This window comes from Parasteatoda tepidariorum, chromosome 5, assembly GCF_043381705.1.
Source record: "Parasteatoda tepidariorum isolate YZ-2023 chromosome 5, CAS_Ptep_4.0, whole genome shotgun sequence".
NCBI lineage: Eukaryota > Metazoa > Arthropoda > Arachnida > Araneae > Theridiidae > Parasteatoda > Parasteatoda tepidariorum.
In genome coordinates this window covers 81468617-81489999 of record NC_092208.1, presented here as the reverse complement: position 1 = coordinate 81489999, position 21383 = coordinate 81468617, and the positions used below count along the sequence as shown (strand labels likewise).

Genomic DNA, 21383 nt, shown 5'->3' with positions numbered 1-21383 from the left:
AACATAAAATGAAGTATTCAGTTATCAATGAATGTTCGTCAGGTCTAAATGTTTCCTTTTAAATAAATCTGTTCAATATTTAAACAACGCATTTAAAAAATAAAAGAACCGTAGCAGATCATAAAAACTACAAGGAAATGCACGCAATTAAATTATTAATAAAGTAAACCAACTGATACTTTGTCAAAAACATTCATTCATTACGCACGCGAGGCAAGAGCTGTTGTTTACATCATAGTTGCTGCGTTAAATATCTTTAAAGATTTCTATTACACAAGAAACTGCACTATATTTTTTATTGTTCAAACTGCTAACAGAAAATTTGTTTTATGTTTTTTTTTAGATCATTCGAGGTAAAGGTTTAAAAGGGCTTTAAATTTTTTATAGCTATTTAAATGATAACTATGGAAACACTAAACAATACCTTTCAAAGTTTGGCAATAATACAATTGAGTTTTTTTCCTTTTTTTTACCTTTGCATCGTTCAGAAAACAATGAACACATTATAAATAAATAGTTTGGAATTTTCACCTGCTTCGATATTATAATTTTATTACGGTTTTGTAAAATCTTTCTCAGCAATTTTGATATTATTAGTTACGAATTAGAGTAATTGTGGTAAATAAAGTATTGTGATGAAATGATGTTTGGAATGTTATGCATGAACAGTTTTCAATGGGTGAGAAAACATTAGAAAAATTTAGTTATTTCCTATAATAAATACACTGATTAAAAAAATTAAAAGGAGGAATGTTTTTTTAAGAACAAAATAAGTAACGCCTGTAAGTAAATAAGTTACCAAATGATAGCTATAAGGTCTTCTCGGATTCCTCTGCCACGCAGTAGCCGGTGGCATCATAATGCAATGACGCTGTGAACTCGTTTGTGTAAAATACCTTATTTGCTCTCATAAGCTGGTAGAGAAGCGTTTTGAAACGTAGCTTAGACCAATCATTACTTTTCAAATTTCTTGCTTATCCATCTTTAGCATGGTCACTCGTTATCGAATATACGATGTCACAAGATGGCGGATAGTTGGGAAACTCGAGACGGGCTGATCACTGACTACCTGTTGTAGGAATCTCGGGGGTTTCGATAAATGTGATGTTCAATCAGGGGAATCAATTCACAAACAGGAACAGTGGTCCGCCTATCTGGTAAAGTGGACAACGAAGGATGAAGTCCGTTATTTGAGACATCTAGCCAAAAGGGATAGGTCCACGAAACGACACAACTGTTTCTCAACCAGTATAACCGAGAATACCTGCCTTGGAGAGACAATGATTGGAGGTGCTTTTTTTCAGTGATGAATCATAATCCAGTTTTGACAGTGACTCGTAACGTGTTCGTATATGGCGAGAACTCCAGAGTCGATATTGCCCCTATAACATTGTCGAAGAAGACCACCAATGGTCGAGATAAGAAGGTCTGACGGCCTTGGCAGGGATGATGACTGACGGACTTTATGTATCAAATGGAGATACTTTGACCGATCAGCGTTATAGGGATGAGATCCTTGCACACTATGTGAGACTTTTTCGGGAGGGATATAAAGCAAATTTCAATTTTATGGATGATAATGCTAATTTATAAATGGCTAAGTTGGTCGACGAACACCTCCAATCGGATGATATTCAATGATTAGAATTGCCTGTGATGTCCCCCAACCTCAATCTTTTCGAACGCGTGTGGGACGCTCTTAGACTCTCAATTGCAGCTCGAAGACTAGCTCCAACGAACATCGGTGCCTTGGTGTAAGAGTTATTGCCAAAGGGATTGATAAGGAACCTGGTAAACTGTAGGAAACGCCGATGGAAGAGTTGTGTAGCTGTTAGTTGTGATGATATGCCCTCTTAGACATGTTAATTTATTTTAAACATAAAATAATAGAGGTTGAAAGACAACACTATTTTAATTTGAAACTTTAATAATTTTTTTTAATTCAACACTCTAATCAACCAGGTCAGGAACAATGAAGTATCCCAGTTTTATTATTTTAGGAGGGTTAATTTCGTTTTTGAAATCAATCTCACAAATAAAAATTACCTTACTCTCAGACTTGATTTTAGAAATTATGTTTAAAATGACTTTAAAACGTACCGTCAAAAAAGTTATTATTGCGTATTGTTAAAAATTTCTTAACGTTATAATCATACCTTAATTTCATCACCTAACTAGATTTATCCACATTAAAAGGTTTGAAAGGAAGCATTTTATTCATCAATTCCGAAGTTTTACAAAAGCTCCAGTTATGCCAATGGAAGCTATTATAAGTTTCCTGAAACTATGAAAATAACAGCAAATGAGGTACAGATTGTTTTTCAAGCTAAATATACCCATATACCTTATTTTATTTGTTCAATACAAAAATCAGCAATTTTTTTATGTGCTGCACAAAATTGACTATGCAAGGAGTAAAGTTAGCTCATTTCGTTTCATTTTATTACTGACAATGAACAATCGAGCCAATTCTGAGTTTACGGCTTACAATATTTAACTCCGCAGCCTTGTAATTTTGAGCCCAATCGAGAAGACAAGGGAACTGTTGGATCAAGCATTGGGGCAAACTAGACTTTGTGGACGACTTTTTGATGGAACAGATCCGCATTCGCATTACATGGTGAGGAAAATCATGAGAAACCCCCATAGTTAGAACGGTGACAAAAAGATATTAACACGTAATCCTTCCGAAAATGAGGATATTTTATGTCAGCACTGTGCTCGGTGTCCGTCGGGAGCAGAATTTACTTCGTCTAGCCAATAATGGGACTCGAACTGGGGCACTCCATTGGAAGCGAAAACTACATCCCCTGAGCCACCGCGACTCCAAGTAAAAGTTGACGATAATGTTAAGCAATATTAAAATACTTAAGAACAATATTTCACTTACCAACACATAAACAGCGAATGGCATAACGACAGCGGCCACTAGAAGATCTGCAAAAGCTAGGCTAACAATAAAGTAGTTCGTTACTGTTTGAAGAGATTTCTCTTTATAAACACTCAATATAACGAGTATATTTCCAACTACAGCTACCATAGGCAATGGGATGAGCAGAAGCGCCCAGAAGACTTTCTCAGATGTAAATTCTGCAGTTGTCGATACTTCGATACAAGTTTCATTACTGGAATTGCTACAGGAGGCGTTAATAAAATTCAGCTTCTGAGAAATATTCAGAAGGCTGTTTACGAATCCTATGTTACTTGGATCAAAGAGCACCATCTTGAATAATATGTATGGATGACTATGTAAAATATGAAATTTTAGAAAATCATTCCGTTTGAGTTAACATCTTGAAGGATTCTATGGAAGTGGCAATAACATCTTTTTCTAGCATTCAAGTCGAAACGTCTTCATTTACCGAGTTTCATCTGTCTCTGACAATGAAACTGGTTTCTGATTTCTGAAAAAAAATATTTAAATTAAGTACTAGTTGTATTAATAGAAATGTAATGAATAACTAGTGTTTCAATAAATAATTGTACAGTGCGAAAAGAAAGCGGGCCAAGTTGAATAACTTTTGATCTAATGATCAGATCTTCATGTCGTAAGACTCAATCTTAATGGCTCAAGAGGGTGATCTCAAATATGCTCATTAATAACTTATTGCGAAATCAGACACAAAAACGCACTTTCTCTGAATAACCATACCTTTCTTTCGACGGATTCAGATTTCTGACCATCAAACTATAGGGGGTAACCACAAATTGGAAAGTATGGTCCTAGTTAGGCCCTAGTTTGGTCTGGAGAACGATGATTCAATCTCGAGAATTTTATAACGAATCGAAAAACTTTTGCATGCAGTTATAAAATTTGTTTAGCCAAAGATAATTTAGTAAAAAGAAATAACTTTTAGCAATTATTTGTTACATTTTATTATTTTATTTAAGAATGGTAAAAAAGTTGAGTTGGAAGGAATACAAATTTTTAAATCATTATTAAAGATATAATTTTAAAGGGCATAGTACAAAAATTGAGAAAAAGTGATCGAATAGTTTCTGAGAAATCGAATTTTAAATATATCACGTTTTAGAAATAAAATTTCTCAGGAACAAGTCAACCGAATTTGTTCAAATTTCGTATTTTGCCATGAAAAATGATGTTCTTTATAAATATGTAAAAATTTGTATATCTTACAATTCACAATTTTTTCCACCGTTACTAAATAAGAAAATAAAAAAATAACTTTTTACAAAAATTAAATATTCTTTTTTTTATCTCTAAATACTTCGAATTAAATTTTGAATTATCTCTGAAACAACGATTTTTTTTAATTGTGTGCAAAAACGAATTTTGAACAGAAAATTTTTTCTAGATACAGAAAATTACGTAAAAAGCAAGATCAACATTAAGGGGTCCAAACTGTGCTGACCAAAAAATTGGGATCATACTTTCTAGTTTGCGGCTAACCCCTACATTTCAGGGATCAGAAATCCGATTTGTCGAAAAAAAGGTATGTTTATTCAGAGAAAGTACGTTTTTGATTCCAATTTCATAACTTAAAATATCGCCTGCACTTATTAAATAGCATATTTGAGGCCACCCTCCCTAACACTTAAGATTGAGTCCCAGAGCATGAAAATCCAACCATAAGATCAAAAGCTATTCCGGGTGGTCCATTTTTTGGAGCATCGTACATGGCACAAAATAAATGAACGAGAATACTCTGAATAAATTTTTAATCGTCATTTTTTGCGTATTAGAACTACATCTTAATAACTCCAAAACCTAACCTTAAATATGCTAATTGATTTGTGCAGATGATATTTTAATTTACGAAATCAGGCACATAAACGTACTTTTTCTGAATTAATAAAACATTTTTTTTGACGGATCTGTATTCCTGACCCTAATATTATAAGGAGTAAACTGACCCTAATATTATAAGGAGTAAACGAATAAAATCTGGCTCCAATAGTTTTGACAAATGAGCGATTGAAAGTTCGGACCCCTTAAAGTAAATTTTACGTGTTGTGTAATACGCTATATCTCGAGAATTTTCAAAGTCAATTGAAAAAAGTTTGCACGAAGTTTATAAATCGTTTCTCCAAAGAAAACTAAAAGCAAAAACTATTTTATTTCTTTTATAATTACTTATTATTATTTCATTTAATAAAAGAAAAAAAAATATTAGTACGAGTAGAAGTTTTTTGCATTATTTTAAATTCTTATATTTTAAATGACGAGGCACTAAATTTGCATCGAATCGAATCGGTCGAATAGTTCTCGAGAAATCAAATTTTAAGCATACGACTTTTTTGAGAAGTCGAAATATGCAAAAGTAAAATTAATTTGATGAGGATTTAACTTTCGACCTATCTCCTGACTATGAATGCCGTATTTTGCAGATTCAAATTACCACCCATAAATTGAGGCCTCCAAAATTCAGCAAGTACTGCTCTCTGAAATTTTAATACAAATTTTGAGCAAATACTGCTCTCTGTCTGATTACGCTATTTAAAATATCGTATGCAGTAGTTACTTAGAACATTCAAGGTTCAGAATTCAAAAGATTCAGATTGAATTTTCTATGTGAAATCCAATCATGAGATCAAAAGCTATTTAAAGAGTTCCTATTTTATTTATTTATTTTCAATTATTAAAAGCAAGGAATACACATAAATAAAATTAATAGATATAAAAAATATAAGCACATTATAATACTAAAAATATGTTTCTTAAGGGCCTCTTTTTAGACAGGAAAACAATTTTATTTATCTACAGGGAATCATTTGCTCAGAATTTTTTTTTCTTTTTCACATTGGTATTTTAGAGCAATTTCTGTTTAATTACTTTTTTAACGAATTTCAAATTCAGTAACATTGTTCAATAGAGCGTATTTAAATTAATTAATTGAAAACATATTGAAAAATATAAATTAGTTACTAAATAAATAAGGAAATTCCTGACAAATTCCTATGGGGGGGGGGGGTAAAATCTTTTAATTCCTGAAAGAGGTCCTTTAGACTTTATGGAGCTTTCTGTTTTCGTATCGTTTAAAAGCTTTTAATTTTTATACAAATGTTACTTTTTTGTCTAAGTATAGTTTCTGAGCTCTTTGTCCATATAATGTTTCTACACAGAGAAACTCTAAGTATAGTTACTGAGCTCTTTGTCCATATAATGTTTCTACACAGAGAAACTTTAAGTATAGTTTCTGAGTTCTTTGTCCATATAATGTTTCTACACAGAGAAACTCTAAGTACAGTTTCTGAGCTCTTTGTCCATATAATGTTTCCACACAGAGAAACTCTAAGTATAGTTTCTGAGCTCTTTGTCCATATAATGTTTCTACACAGCGAAACAAAGTACGGCCAAAACTACCAAAATTTAGTAACATTTATCTTGCTTTTGGAACAACGAAAAGCTCTGTAATTTTCACTGAAATTGCCTCGGTAATGATTTTGATGAAATTAAAAATAAAATATGGAATTTTAATGTGTGAGAAAAATTTGTTAATTTTAAGATGATACCTTAGAGCATGGTGTAAAAATCATTCATTTGGTTAAATTTATTTTTCAGTTTTACATTTTTTTTTCTAATTGTGTGACAAAAAAACTATAATTTTGAAAACTAGACTTTCCAGTAAATTGTTACCATATGAAATGAAAAATTACCAAAATAATAGTTTAAATATTTATTTTAGTTTTCATGACCAGAAATATAGGTTTTTCTACGAGCAATTTTAGCATAACTTCCTCCCCCCCCCCTGTAACATAAAATAATAATTTTGCACTTTTTATGAGAAAATTTGTGTAAAAAAATAAATAATTCGTTAAATAAAATAATAATTTGTTGATAAGCACGAACAACTAACAACATCATTAATAAACACTAACATGACGATTAATGCTTTATATTTCAATCATATTCAGTGTGATTATGACGAATCCTCATTATATTTGTAGCTGTATTAGCTAAGTAACTGTTCAGTCATGTAACGGAAAACTTTATTTTTGAACCAAACCCTTAATCAATGATGGTACTTATTTCTATAACCAAGGCAATAAAAATAAACTTTTTCCGCATCGACATTAGCAATTTATAAACTAAAAGCAATATCATTTAAGACTGATACTTCGATTATTTAGTGTATAAAAGGTAGTTAATGAATAAGTTAGTACTCTAGTAAGTTAAAAAAACAGACTTTTAATAAATATTGCATCGAGTACTTTTGTGTTTTTCATTTATACGGGAACTTTTGGGACATCAGTTAGATAAATATGACTTTATTTTAAGTTCCTTAAAAGAATTGCTTTGATTGCACTTGACTGTAGGAACAACAACCTTTCGTTAAATATTGACATTGGTTTATCTAAAATGGAGAATAACTTTAAAAGCTTTTTATTACCAAGGGAAGGAAAGTTGCAATTTAAGAGTCTTAAACTTCAAACTAAGTTTTAACTTTTAAGTGTAGTGTTTCTTAATCCTTCATATAAAAGAATAACAGCGATGTTAAAGGATTCAATTTGTACACATTGATTTGACAAAAAAATTAAATCATTTTTGAATTAAAATGCTTTTAAATATTCTAAAAGAATATATAATCAAAGAGCTTTAAGTTATTCGAATCTAGGTAAAAATTAAAATATATGCGGGTCTGGTTTTCGGGTTAATTTAGAAGGAAAGTTTGTTAAATGTCAAGTGTATTTCTTGAGTTAATTAACCGGCGAAGATTAAAAAAATAACTATTTTTATTTTATTTACAAAGCGGTTTCAGATGAAGACTTTAAGTAGAAGCAAATACATGACAAAACGGTCTGATTTAAGTAGAAATGAAAAGAATATAGTTTTGTTAGACTTTTAATCTAATAGTTTAGTTATAAAAAGCATTCAGATGATTCAGCATGATTAGACTCATTTGAGCATTTTGTGAAGCAAATACAAAAATAAACTAATACTGTTTTGTGAGACTTTTTAATCTGAAAGTTTAATTATACACAACATTCTTCTCATTCAAAATAGTCAGACTAATCTTAGCCTTTTTTGTAGCAAATGCATCACGAAATGATCAGATTTAAGTAGAAACGAGGAGAATGCAGTTTGTGAGACTTTTAAGTCTAAAAGTTTAGTTGTATATAGAGATCATTCTGACGATTCAAGACTGTCAGACTCATCTGAAACTTTTTTGAAGCAAATGCATCACAAAATGGCCAGATTTAAGTAGAAACGAGGAGAATGCAGTTTGTGAGACTTTTAAGTCTAAAAGTTTAGTAGTATATAGAAACCATTCTGACGATTCAAGATTGTCAGACTCATCTGAAAGTTTTTTGAAGCGAATGCATCACAAAATGGCCATATTTAAGTAGAAAAGAATACAGTTCTGTGAGACGTTTTAATCTAAAAGTTTAATTATAAAGACCATTTTGTTGATTCAAAAAGATCTGTCTCTTCCAAACATTTTGTGAAGCAAATACATTAAAAAAATGGTCCGATTTATGCAGAAAAGAATACAGTTTTGTGAGACTTTTTAATCTGAAAGTTTTGTTAGCATGAAGAGCATTCTACTGATTCAGATTAGTAAAATTCATCTGAACATTCGGTGAGCACAAAATGCAGCACAAAATGATCAGATTTAAGTATAGAAAAATGCAGTTTTGTGAGACTTTTTTGTCTAAAAGTTTATTTTTAAAGACTAATATGATGATTCAAAATGGTCAGACTCATCTGAATATTTTGTAAAGCAAATGCATCACAAAATGATCAGATTTATGTAGAAACGAAGAAAATACAGTTTCGGAGACTTTTTAATCTAAAAGTTTAGCTATATTAAGATTATTATGATGATTCAAAATAGTCAGAGCCATCTGAACATTTTGTGAAGCAAATGTATCACAAAATGATCCGATGATGGAAAAAAAAATTCAGCCTGGTGAGACATTTCATTCCACAAGTCTAGTTGTGAAACTTCTCTAAATAAGTTAGACAAAAATAATAACTTTTTATCTAAGTGATCAGCCACCTACATTTCAACTAAAATACTTTTTTTTTGTTTAAAATTATACTCTATTAAAACATAACCATGACTTAAATTGGTCTATGCTAAATCAAAATTATATTTAATTTAAATTACCTTTTAAAAATCAGATTTAGTTACTCTATAGCCTTTCTTAGATTTATTCTTGGTAAAAACAAAAATCTTTTCAATGAAAATAAATTGTTATTTTTAAACAATTAAATCGCTATGTAACCCTAGATTATGTTAATATGGATTTAATTATAACTATTCGTTTATTAAAATACCTTTATTCTTTATAAGAACAGTCAACAAATTCTGATTGCCATTTCATATTTCACTTTGTTTATTGAAAACTTTGATTCAGGTAAAATATATCTTTCTAAATATAAATGTTCGTCCCCAATCTGATCTTTCAGCATATGTCATTAAGACTAAAGTGCTTTCTTTTTTGTTCTTTTTCTATCCGTAATGGTCGTTTCGAACTTCACACTAGAAGGACATCAAAGTAAAGTATGATTCCTTATAATTCCTTATTCCAATCTATAGGATGTAATGGGTTGTAAGATTTCGTAATCTAATTGAACGACATTGGTAACAAAAAGAAAGTTTGGAAACAGTAAGACTTGAGGCCAAATGTTTTAGTTTAATTGCATTGATAAATCCTGCCTTAAGTTTATAATGATTGCGTTCTACATGTGTACTTCTTATTAAGTTCATAATAATTCTGTCAAATGCATTAACTTTTCAATAAGTATATAATAATTGTGTCCTACATGTGCAATTCTCATTAAGTTCATAACAATTCTATCTCACTCATTAATTTTTCAATAAGTTCATAATAATTCTGTCATGCACATGAACTTTTCAGTAAGCTTACAATAATTATGTCCAACATGTGTACTTTTTATTAAGCTTATAATAATTGTTTTTTGCATAAATAATCCTCAATACGTTTTTAATTGTGTCCTACATATGTACTTTAATGTGAAAATTACTAATTATTTAAAGTTATTTTTATAAAATTAGGAAATGTTTATAAGTGAAGAATGATCTACAATTAAGCACATCTCTAATTTAATTTCTACATCCTTACATAATTATATACATTAAAACAATATTTAGTTGCATTGTTTTAATTTACTCATTTACGTACGGTTGTGTAGTTGGGCAAGGTTGTTCTATCGGAATATCAAAAAGCAATGTATTTTTGTTTTTATCGAAGCGCCATTATCGAAGCGCCATTGTGCTCTCTGTCATAAATTGTGGAAGTATAGCGTGCCTTCGAACTGCAGCATTGTCTTCGAATAATCCTTAATATCATTCCCAAATAGTGGCCAATTACTCACTTGTGTTGCACTTTGGTTTTTTAATCTTTGTTTAGCAGTTTAAAATAGTTTTATTCCTTTGAAAGATAAAAGGTGAATAATTTATTTAAGTTATACCAAGCATTTTTATTGTTCCAAATAAGAAGATTACGTTATTCACTACATTATTTCTTTCAATGGTTGACTCTCATTTACAATAGCACTTTTCAATATACACTCTATAACAAAAAAATAGACGCACCAAGAAGCAATCATCCGGTTGCTTTGAAATTTCGTATGCATGAATGTTTTGAACAGATATAGCTGGAATGATGGCGATTGGGGACGTATAGTCTTTAGTGACGAATCCTGCTTCCAACAGTGTCCTGACGATCATCGAAGACGTGTTTGGGGACGCACAGGGCAGAGGGGGGATCCTGCCTTCACTATTGCACGCCACACTGGCCCTCAACAAGGCATTATGGTCGGGGGTGCCATTTCCTCTGACAGCCGAACCCCTTTGGTCGTCATTAGAGGTACACTTACTACACAGCCGTAAGTCGACGATATCCTAAGACCTGTTTTGCTACCGTTCCTTTTGCAGCTCCCTGGGCTGGTTTTTCAGCAGGACAATGCCAGACCACATACGACACGTGTTGCTATGAACTGTCTGCAAGCTTGTCAAACTCTTCCTTGGCCTGTCAGATCACCAGATCTCTCTCCCATCGAGCATGTCTGGGATATGATGGGAAGGCGATTGCATCTGGCACGGAATGTTGACGGCCTCGTTCGACAATTGGATCGAATTTGGCAGGAAATACTGCAAGAGACCATCCGGGAGCTTTATCGGTCTATGCGTCACCGTGTGGCAGCTTGTATCCAGCCTAGAGGCGGGTCAACACCTTATTGAACTTGTTACTGTAACTCTGCAATAAATTATTCAAGTGTTCTGAAATTTTAATCATTTACTATTCTGTACATTGTCTACCTATCCACCAATTTTCGTTTCAATCGGACAACTTCTTCTTGGTGCGTCGATTTTTTTGTTATAGAGTGCATTTTTCAATATATTTCAATATATTTTTTTTGATAAAAACTTTTAAATTAATTTACGCCATTAAATAGGGTCATCTGCGTACATTGTGTAAAACAGATGAAGGATTTTGATATCGTATATAAAAACTGAAATGTTATTGAAATTTTTAAATTTTAACAGAGATTTTTTGAATATGTAAATCGAAAAAAAATTCTTGATTGAGGAAATTCATATTTTAGGAAGTTTTCTTTAAACAAAATCAACTAATAACAATTTGCTTTAACAAAATAAAAAAATGAAGAGAAAGACGTTTATTTTATAGAAATACTAACATAAGGTTACACATGCTTCCTGTGTTTGCCTCGAATTATTGTTTTTCGAAATTTGCGAAAAATATTCAATTCATTAAAATGTGTTCACTTTACGTACCTTACAAACAGACATGAGACATGACATAAAATAATCAAAAATTTTAAAATAACTGTTGCTTTAGTTTTCTGTGAGAATGCTAAAAACAAAAGATGTACACTTAATGCTAGCTATAAAATTACTAAAAACCTTGAAAACAGGTGGTTAAAAATTTTTTTAAAGAAAATTCAAATTTAAATTAATGCAACTTCGTCTTTCCGTAAACACATACTTTAAATATTGCTGCCTGACATTATGTTAAAAAGATTCACTTTGTTGTTTTCTCTGCTTTTCTTTCTTTCTTTCATTTTTTTCTTCTTTTGAAAATACAATATTGACACTTCAAAGAAGAAGAACTTTTCAATCAGAACTTTTTTTTAGAAATGAAGCTTCAGTGATTGATGTTTCGTTAAATATATAAAAAATAATGGAATTTGAATCAATAATAATAGAGAAGGTTGTAGTTTCATCGAGTTATTTTATTTCGTCGAATTATTCTATTATGATCGTACATGGCAATACTTTCGTTACTTGTAACGAAAGTTAAAATACGTACTTCTACTTGCACTTCATTACATTTTAAATTTAATACTTGTTTTTCCGTTTCTTTTTTTAAGGTAAAGAACAAGTATTTGTTACAAAAATATCAAAAGAAAACGCTATTCTGAAATATTTTAAAATCCTCCCCCCCCCCAAATTTTTTTCGGAATTTTTGAAATCATTTTTTTAAAATTTAATGTTTACTTTCTTCCCCCCAAAAACTTTAAGGATTGCAATTTCCTGAAAGGGAGAGGATAGCTCTCCTGAACACTCAATCAACAACTTTATTGCAAAAGTCACAAAAAATTCGAAAGAAAAACGAAAATTTCAAAAGATTTGGTAGTTATAAAATTAACATAATAGTTATAAAATAACATATTAATAACTCTTTTTTACATGCAAATATTGAATTTTGATTTCTGGTTTGGTTTTTGGATATTTTCAAAAGTTACTATTTTATTGAATTTTGTAACAAGTTTTATAAATTTAAAGTAAAATTCCTTTCCTTTTTTTATGTTCCTGCATTTTTTTTAAATGAAATTCAAGGTTAATTTGAATTTTTGATTTCTTGAAAATGTACTTCGAAATCTTTACTTTTTAGCTTTGTACTTGTGCTTTTACTTGCACTTTTTACTCGCTACTTTTGCTTGAAGTACTCATTTTTTTTTTAAAGTGATGTTCCGATATATAATTATAATTTTCATTTCAAACCATTTTGTTAAAAAAATTTTTAGGTAACGCGATGCTAAAAGTGATTGGTTTAGGAAGAGGAATGTGCTTATTTATTAAAAGATTCTGACAATAAACCTGAAAAGAAAAGAAATCTTCCTTAAATCATCATATAAATGTTTTGTCTTTATGAAAGAAAGTTTTCTTGTAAAAGGTTTGAAAAAAGTTGTAATTGAGAAAAAAAACTTAATGATGATTAGAGGAAAGGGAATTTAAAAGGATCTTAAAAAAGGTAAGCCATTTATTGAGGATCCTAAACTATATTCTTTTCTTACTATTTTCTTCTTTTTTTCTTTTTTTTCTTTTTGTGGAGTGTATAGCAATAGATATTTGTACACACTGCTCTATTTTGAAGTTTAGATGGTTGTCAGGACATTAACACTAAATCAAATATGCTATATTACGAAAGTTCGGTGCTACTGCTAAGTTCTTGCAAAAGTATTATTACATGTTTTTGTATATATCTTGATTCAGTTCTTGCAGAAATCATTCTGTCAACAAACAGTGCTTTAGTTTTCGTGCAGTGGTTTTAATTGCACAATAAATAAATAAGTAAAATTTCCTTAGAAATCTAAGCGTTTTGATAAGCTGTACATTATGTAATTTTTATAGGTTTAGATGGTATCTGATTACAAACATGAAGTGAGATTGGCAGGATCAATCCAATATATCAGTGAAGAGGGCGACATTGACGATGATTTACAAAAATATTATCGTAGAGCATCGATCAAGAGTATCGATTGCTTTTCGGTATTTTTGATTGCTGAATAATAATAATAATAATAAAATAAAAAAAATTAATAAAAAAAAACTGGAATTTTTGAAATGCGTAGTGGGATCAGTGATATGTAGTGTCCTTGAGCAAGTAAAACCTTTCCCATGGATCAGTGAAATGGGCAACAACTGGCGGCTGGCGTTTGTCGTAAAAATATTTTATGAGAACAGTGGTAGTTCTAAAGCTGCACAGAGAGAGAGAGTTCCGACATACGTTTGTGATTTTGTTTCCCGTAGCCCTATATTAGAAATCGAGTGTAAACGAACACAAAGAGTTTAGACAGTTAAAACAGTGGATTCAGAATAAAATTCACAATATCCTGACTGAGATATTGCAGGTTTCAAGAATAGACTCGTACAGAAAAACAACATCGAATAAATGTTTTTTTTTTCTTTTTTTTTTTAAAGTGATAAATTTTCATTAATGTTTCTTGAATGGCAAATTTTAAAGTTCCAATTACAATGTATAATACGTTCTACTCCCATTCCTCATAGTTCTTTTGGATTGTTACAAAGTTCCCGTTTTTTTGCGGGGTCACCCTGTATAACTGAAAATAAAAACGATTGAAAATTAAATAATGTTTCAGAGAAAATGGATGATTAAGAACTTATTTATTGCGGCAACATTGAGCTTAAGGCCTGTTTTAAATTCAGTTTCACTAGAAAGCTGCTTCCATTTCTTGCTTTACGTCACACATTCTAAATCTTCAGTCTTCTGAAATTATTTCTAATTCTTTTTTTTCTTCTGTGTAGCCGCAAAGCTGGAATAATTCAACGCCAGTGACTTGTGGCTTTTTAAAGTGGTAATTAATACAGGAATGTCATTTCTCGTATACTTAAATTGCCCTCTCTTGGGAAAAATAAGAACTATTTATATTTCAGATTTTTTCCTCGTGTTCCATATGATGATTATACCATTTTTTATTGACATTAATTTGTCAAAATGGACACTGTGTTAGTCGAAATGAGATAACTGAGCATATACTTTCTTAATACAATGATAATATATATTCCTCATATTGATCTCGTACATAATAAAATTTCCAGTCTTGTGTATAATGATTTCAAAATTAATGTCCAAAAATTCCTCCCATTTTTCAAAAAAATTAGAATAAAACAGACACATAACTTAATTTACTATTATACTACTGAATTTATCTATGAATTTTATCTAATCAACGCTGCGTGATTTTATGTGCTGGAATATTTTAGGTAACTAGACAGCTTCTGATGAAGTTACTGTCTTTAATACATATTTATAGAATCTTTGTAAAAACTGATGACAAAAAACATAAAGGGTAACAAATTAAAGCATATCTAAGAGAAAAAGAAAATGTGGATAACTCATTGATCTTAGAAAAAAGCAGTAGAGAGAATCAGTGGTTATCACTAGTAAGAAAGGGGGGGATGAGAAATATTAAGCCAATATGATTGCCTATTAGAAAATGAATAACTTATAACTTATAAATGATTTTCCTGCAACTAAACATATTTTGATTTTAATAGTCGTATCCTTTTCTCCTTTGAGTTGTTAGTTTTCGATTGCAGTGGTTATCACTAGTGAAAAAGGCGGAATGAAAATTATTGATCCTTATGATTGCCCATTAGAACAGGAATTAATAATCTTCTTATGAATGTTTTTTCCTGCAGTTAAGCATATTTTGATTTTAATAGTTTTCCCTTTTTTGTTTTGATTTGTTAGATTTCGAATGCTAATTTGTATCCTCATTGCTTTAGAATAAATTTTTGACCATACATATAATTTTTAATTCTTTTTTGACACAAAAAATCTGAATAAAATTAAAAAGAACCATATTATGAGTGTAGTGTTCCAGACGAAACATACTGTATACAATAAATATCATCTAATAGTCTTTTTAAATAATATAAGACATATATTCTATTCAGAGTAATGAGAAGGGAAGAATTTCCCTTTTCATTACTCTGCTATAATAAAATAGTTTCTGTTTACATTTTTCTGTTTACATAAAATAGTTTCTGTTTACATTTACATCTATTCAGAGTAATGAGAAGGGAAAAATTTCCCTTCCCATTACTCTGTTATAATAAAATAGTTTCTGTTTACATTTTCCTGTTTACATAAAATAGTTTCTGTTTACATTTACATCTATTCAGAGTAATGAAAAGGGAAAAATTTCCCTTCTCATTACTCTGTTATAATAAAATAGTTTCTTTTTACATTTTTCTGTTTACATAAAATAGTTTCTGTTTACATTTACATCTATTCAGAGTAATGAGAAGGGAAAATTTCCCTTCTCATTGCTCTGTTATAATAAAATAGTTTCTGTTTACATTTTTCTGTTTACATAAAATAGTTTCTGTTTACATTTGCATCTATTCAGAGTAATGAGAAGGGAAAAATTTCCCTTCTCATTACTCTGCTATATAAAATAGTTTCTGTTTACATTTTTATGCATTAAATAATGAAGCACCTTTTATTTTTTATTCGCTTTTAAAGATAACGGTTATTAAATTCTTTTAAAGCAAATGAATAAATCATGGAATTTCTGTAAAACTTATATGCATGTAAAGGCGAAAAATTATTAAATATATTTTTTAGAAAGAGTTTCGATGTTTAATTACTAAATTTAATTTTAACTAAATGAATTTTATCATTGATGAATTTTTTAATATTCATTAAATTTTCAATTTTAGAAAGATGGATTTTGAAATGAAACCTACTCATTGGTAAATAACTTCATAGATACATCGCATGCAAAAGACTTTTGATAACAAAAATTTAACTTACCATCGAAATATCTTAATGATTAAAATAATTTTAATTTACTCTACTGTAACCTGGTATTGCATAAAATTCATAACTGAAATTGTATCTGCGTATAATTAATTATTAAAGAACTTTTTGAAATTATTCTTTATTATTCAACTTTAGAAGTCAATATAAATCACTTTAAATTTATGTTTCCGAAAAACATATATTTAAAATTAATTACATTGAATGTTAGCATGGATTAAATTGTTTTTAGCTTTTTAACAAAAATAAATTCTAAAAGTATTTAAGAGTTGCATTATACTAATAATCAAATTATATTAAAGCGTGCTTATTTTTAGATCAATTTAAATTGTAGAATCATTTAAATTACACTAAATTGAATATTTAAATAACACTAAATTAAAAATAATATTTAAATCATATTAAAATATGTGTAAGCTGAAATAAGTGTTGCAGAGATTTTATACATTTTTAAAGTACATTTTTCAAAAAATAATCTTTAAAAATGTGTAACTTCTGTTATTTTGTACAATTTTTTTGGTAAATGCGCAAAAAGAGTAAAAAATTAATTCTAAGACCATTGTTTTAAATAAACAATGATTGCCGCGTGTCTCTTATTAATTTTAAAATAAACTAAAACGTGTTTTGGTATTATTTAGCTGTAAATTATGTGTCTACAGTTCAAAATGCTTATGATTTGGTGAGATAGATAGACATTAAGAAGAATATTGAGTTTAGGAATAGATGCTCAGATCAACCTCAAAATTAAAATGAAACTTAAATGATGCTTAAATCTTCACCTGGGTTACATCTGAAAATAATATTATACCTGAAATAAAAATCAATGCACGTAGAAAAATAGTATGGTCAAAACTACTAAAATAAGGTTAAGGTTACCGTGCTTCTGGCTCCATGGGAAAGTCAAAGAGCTAGGTAATTATCACCAAAGCACCATAGTAATTATTTTGATAAAATAAAATAGGGTTTTATAATTTGGTAAATGCGGTAAAATTTGGTAATTTGATCAGGATAGCTTAGAGTAGTAGGAGTAGTAGTAGTTCATTTACGTTGCACTAGAGCTGCACATTGGGCTATTGGCGATCGTCTGGGAAACATCCCTGAGTATGATCCGAAAACACGCCATCACAATTTTGATCCTTTGCCGAGGGGATGGCACCCCCGCTTCGGTAGCCCGACGACCTGCACGCGAAGTCGAGCACTTTACGGTAGAACAGTTGAACGAGGATCCATACCGCACACACTCGGCCCCTACTCAGATTGATCCAAATGGTCACCCACCCGCACACTGACTGTAGCCAGTGATGTTTGACTTCGGTGATCTGCTGGGAACCGTGTCTTAACGATCAGTCCACTGCGGGACGATACCTTAGAGAATGGCATAAAAACAATTTATTTGGATAAATTTACTGTAGTTTTTTATTTTAATATTTGTTAGATGTATGGTAATTAAGAACTTTAATTTTGAAAACCTGAATTTCCAGTAAACCATAACCATATGAAAGAAAAAATTACCAAATGAATGGTTTGGATGGAATGGAATGAGGGAAAACTGGATCGTAACACGTGATTTTCCGGCCAATAAAAATGCACCGACAACAATGGAAAACTGAGGAGCCATAATTAGATTTTCATAGGTAGTTAGATAATTGTTTTGAGATTCAATGAAACAAATTTTAGTTCATAATTTGATAAACATGAACAGTTTTGTTAACATATATTGTTGTTAGCTAAACATCAAACTTGGTGAAAGTATTCATTCAACTGAATATACTGAAACTGAATTATTCATTGTCATGTTTAAACAAAACCTTGAATCGAAATGCAAGGTAAACATATTTTATCTGCCTACACAAAATACGACAGAGGCATTCGTTCCTTTTGCGAACTTCAACTTTCTTTCTTTTTTATATTTACTTTGGAATGTTTGGTAAAATTCACGCTACAGATAATTAGTGCAGGTTTTTCATTTAAATAAATAATCGCTTTTTTGTCTTATTATGTTCTTCGTTCATTCTGTAAAAGTATTTTATTTAAATTAATGGTGTATTTATAGACATATTAAGTTTGGTTTTTGATAAAATTTACGGTTAAGAAATAATTAAAATCGATATAACTCGAAGTAATATTATCGATCTTAATTAAGTTCGAATAAAAGGTTAAAAAAGAAAAAGTCACACCTTCTTTCAAGAGTTGTGTCACAATTTAAAGTAGGGTTCAAATAGTCATTCACTGTAAAAAAAATTTGGATCAAATTACGGTAAAAAGTACCAGGGACTGATACTTTTTTATAGTAAATGTCATTTTTATCGGGGCATATTACGGAACAAAAAAAATCAGACATACCATAAGTTTTACTGTGATAATTATCGTAAAATCACTGAATTACTCGAATTAAATAAATATTACTGTAAAAATGAGAGTATAATTATTTTACAGTAAAAACGGATTTTACGGATGAAGCATCTAAATTGCTGGTACTTAATCCCATAATTTGATCTGGATTTTCTTACAGTGTACATATTACAACATTATTAAATTTTATAGTTAGAATTTGAAGTAAGATTTATTTATTTTAATAATGAAAGTACAAAAAAGGTGACAACAATCTAATGTAAGGAAGAGCACTAAAAAGTACATAACATGTGCTCGTACTATGTTATTTGCAGTGACAGTACATTTATAGTTTTTTTAAATATAACTACAGAGTGAAATGATTTTTCTAAGACATTTATTTTTACATCTACCTAAACATATCACCAGCAAAGGGTGATAAAATTTAAGTATTAATAACAAAACAAAGATCAATATAAAAAACGATTTTTTTTTATTTTTTAAAAATGATTAAGGCTAGCCGTGATGATTCAAGGGGTAGAGCGCTCGCCTTCCAATGAGGTGAACTGGGTTCAATTCCCAGCAATAACTGGTCGATACGAATTCCACATCCGGCTTGCACTGACCACAATGCTGACGTAAATTATCCTCAGTGGTAGACGAATCATGGCTTAGTATCTCCTTGACATCAGGCTAACTATTGGAGGTTTTCCTGATTTTCCTTTCCATGTAACGCAAATGCGGGTTAGTTCCATCAAAATTCCTGCATGAAGACAAATTTCTCCCACTACTTGATCCAGGAGTTCCCCTGTCTTGAGTTCAAAATTACAAGGCTACGGAGTTGAACATTAGTAGTCGTATACCCAAACAATAGCGTCGGATGTTCAACAACGGTTAAGAAATGATAAAGATAAAAGCCAACGCTAAAACTTACAAATCAAAATTTCTCAGAAGTTAAAATTAAATTAAAGTTTTTAAGCTAATTAAAGCATCATTAGTTCAAAATAAGTATTAAAAACATTAATAATGAAAATTAATTATTTCATAAATAAAAGAAAATATTACAAATGAGCTACTTCTCATTTGTTTCTTAACATAATAATAATAAGTAACAATGAAAAAATTGGATTGGTATTTCATATTTAAAAATATTACCTTAGTTCACAGGATAGAAATAGGGAGATCCTTAGTTCACATTTATAGAAATAGCAATCTCAGCTATACGTGACTTTCTGCTATCTCTCATTCTTGTTGTAGTGAATGGAAAAAAAAGGAACTTTCAAGTTTTCAATTGCTTTTTCATAAGCACTTAAAAAGAGTGTTTTATTTCTTATAAAAGTTTGAAAGACAATCAAATAAAAGAGTATATCTGATAAAAATGGGTGATTTTTGCTACACGATTTAAGATCGGCGTCATTTTTTTCATACTCGGTTTGTCTCAGAAAATCGGAAAAGTATTATTTTTTCAGTTCTTGAAACAATATTTGTTTGTATTTATTTTCCTCGATGGAACGTTTTGTTATAATATCACTAATAGTCATTGAACATGCAATACAAATTGCAAAATATTATTATTTTTTATCTAAGGTCATTTTATTTGATCTTTTCCCACATTATCTTATATTTTATTTGTATCGCTGATTAAATGTCTTAGACTAATTTTCAACAAAGATTAAGTGTTTGCCATACCAAATTGACTTTTTTTTTAAATTTCTCTGAATTTTGCGTAAAATTTATTTAGAAATTTAGATACCAAATTTTGCAAATTCTAAATTTTGATCTCGAAAAAATGGCACGCTGAAAATAATTTTTCGGATTTCATTTATGTACTGTGAAATTCATTTCCCCGTAACATCAGTGAAATCCATTCTTACCATAAAAGCAAAATTTTTTACAGTAATATTTATTTAATTAGAGTTATTCAGTGATTTAACGGTAATTATTACTGTGAAAATTAAAGCTTATCTATTTTTTTATTCCGTAACATGTTCCGGCAAAGACGGCTTTTGTGGTAAAAAGTACCGACATCGTGAGTGTCGGTACTTGTTAACGTAATTTGTTTCGGAACTTCTTACAGTGTAGATTTTTTTCCAAATACTTTCTCTTTCTGTAACACATGGCATCAAATTTACACTCTTTGCTTTTTTTATCAGATCATCGTGGTATCAGGCGTTGTTTTGTTTTTATCCTCATCTGTTAAATTTTTAATTAACTAGGAGGCTCCGCCCCCTGCTCGCTAACGCTCGCCAACCCCCGAGAATTGCTACGCAATCCTATGTGGTTCACGCCGTGAGCCATGGCTCACTGCGCTCGCTCGCCAATGAACACAATGTTCTAGCACAAAGACATAATATATTATCATCAAAGACATAGTATTTTATCATCAAAGACATAGTATTGTACTTATGTAGAAGAATTCTACCAATGTTCTTATTGGCTTTTAAAAAAGTATATTAGCTATTTAGATTGTACATGGTGAAAAAATCAAAACATTAGCTAAATAAGAAACATATTAGCAAAATAAA

At 30.1% G+C, this 21383-nt stretch overlaps 1 protein-coding gene across 1 annotated transcript in view; it reads right to left on the bottom strand.

Annotated features, from left to right (window-relative positions):
- The window catches only part of LOC107456815 (dopamine D2-like receptor), a 227377-nt gene that overhangs the window by 117636 nt on the left and 88358 nt on the right, over positions 1-21383 (bottom strand). Inside the window, exon 2 of the mRNA XM_071180684.1 lies at positions 2891-3404. Coding sequence (XP_071036785.1) covers positions 2891-3223 — 333 coding nt within the window. The 5' untranslated portion in view covers positions 3224-3404. The remainder of the gene's footprint in view (positions 1-2890; positions 3405-21383) is intronic.